Raw genomic sequence first — 1,499 nt, forward strand, 5'->3', positions numbered from 1 at the left:
ATCCTTCTGGCAGGGCTTGTCGTTGCAAACGCATTTGTTCCAATCCCAATCCTTGCACTTAGGATCCTTCTGGCAGGGCTTGTCGTTGCAAAGACACTTGTTCCAGTCCCAGTCCTTACAATTCCAATCCTTTCGATCACAATGCTTGTCGTTGCAGAGACACTTGTTCCAGTCCCAGTGCTTACACTTAGGATCCTTCTGGCAAGGCTTGTCGTTGCAGACACACTTGTTCCAGTCCCAGTGCTTACACTTCCAATCCTTTCGATCACAATGCTTGTCGTTGCAGACACACTTGTTCCAGTCCCAATCCTTACACTTCCAATCCTTTCGATCACAATGCTTGTCGTTGCAGACACACTTGTTCCAGTCCCAATCCTTACACTTCCAATCCTTTCGATCACAATGCTTGTCGTTGCAGACACACTTGTTCCAATCCCAATTGTTGCACTTAGGATCCTTGTGGCACACCTGCTTGTCGTTGCAAAGACACTTGTTCCAGTCCCAGTCCTTACACTTCCAATCCTTTCGATCACAATGCTTGTCGTTACAAATGCACTTGTTCCAATCCCAATTGTTGCACTTAGGATCCTTGTGGCACACCTGCTTGTCGTTGCAAAGACACTTATTCCAGTCCCAGTCCTTACACTTCCAATCCTTTCGGTCACAATGCTTGTCGTTGCAAATGCACTTGTCCCAGTTCCAATTTTTGCATTTCAAATCCTTCTGGCAGTGTTTATCGTTACAGACACACTTGTTCCAGTCCCAGTTCTTGCAATTCCAATCCTTTCGATCGCAATGGGAAGTCCGAGCTGTATAGGTCAGTGAATGTTGCTGTTTTCTCTGCGGAACACACACCTTCGAGGGAATTTGCTTCGGCCGGTGCGGCGAAGACATCAGTCGCCGACAGAAGCAGGAGAAACGCGCTTGCAACGAAGCCTTGAATCTTCATGATAGATAGAGTGGTGGCTGGCAGCCAAGTTCAACCAAGTTGTTCCTAAAAGAAGCCTGGAGAGATAGAATATAGCGCAGTGTTGAGAGATTCTCGATTGACAATGAGCTATGGTCCGGAATCGAAATTGGTCGAGGACACAAGCAATTTTATACCCAAATTACTCAATCATTTGAAAAGTTTATCTTTCGTATCCCAAAATAAACAAACCTGTACTTTTCGAGCGAAGAATCACTGTCCAAGGAAGAGTTCATTCTAGATCTTAAGTGGCGTGGCTCCTCATTCGCAAACTATCTATATAGTATCATAGACCTTAAAGGAAATACCTGGAAATCATGATGTAAAGAGGTCCAACCGGCTATGCGAACCTATCCAGAGATATACGCTACTTTCTTCCTACCACTAATAGACCAGTGTATGTTGCCGAGCGAGGGATCGCTCCGTTTGGAACAAGACCCCTCAAAGTCTATGCTTTGGCTTCTTTGTGGTTCATAGATCTAGATGAGTCAATGAGATGAATCTCACATCATGATCTCAGAAGACCTTCTGT

At 45.2% G+C, this 1,499-nt stretch overlaps 1 protein-coding gene across 1 annotated transcript; it reads right to left on the minus strand.

Annotated features, from left to right (window-relative positions):
• Nucleotides 1–30: 30 nt before the first annotated feature.
• PENARI_c275G05871 (uncharacterized protein) lies at nt 31–949 on the minus strand (the record flags this gene model as incomplete). Its single annotated transcript, XM_022638247.1, has 2 exons — nt 31–809; nt 856–949. Coding segments are annotated over 2 exons (873 nt in total), but the record flags the coding sequence as incomplete, so codon positions are not given.
• Between the last annotated feature and the right edge of the window lie 550 nt (nt 950–1,499).

This window comes from Penicillium arizonense (genome assembly GCF_001773325.1).
Source record: "Penicillium arizonense strain CBS 141311 chromosome Unknown PENARI_contig275, whole genome shotgun sequence".
Taxonomy (NCBI): Eukaryota; Fungi; Ascomycota; class Eurotiomycetes; order Eurotiales; family Aspergillaceae; genus Penicillium; species Penicillium arizonense.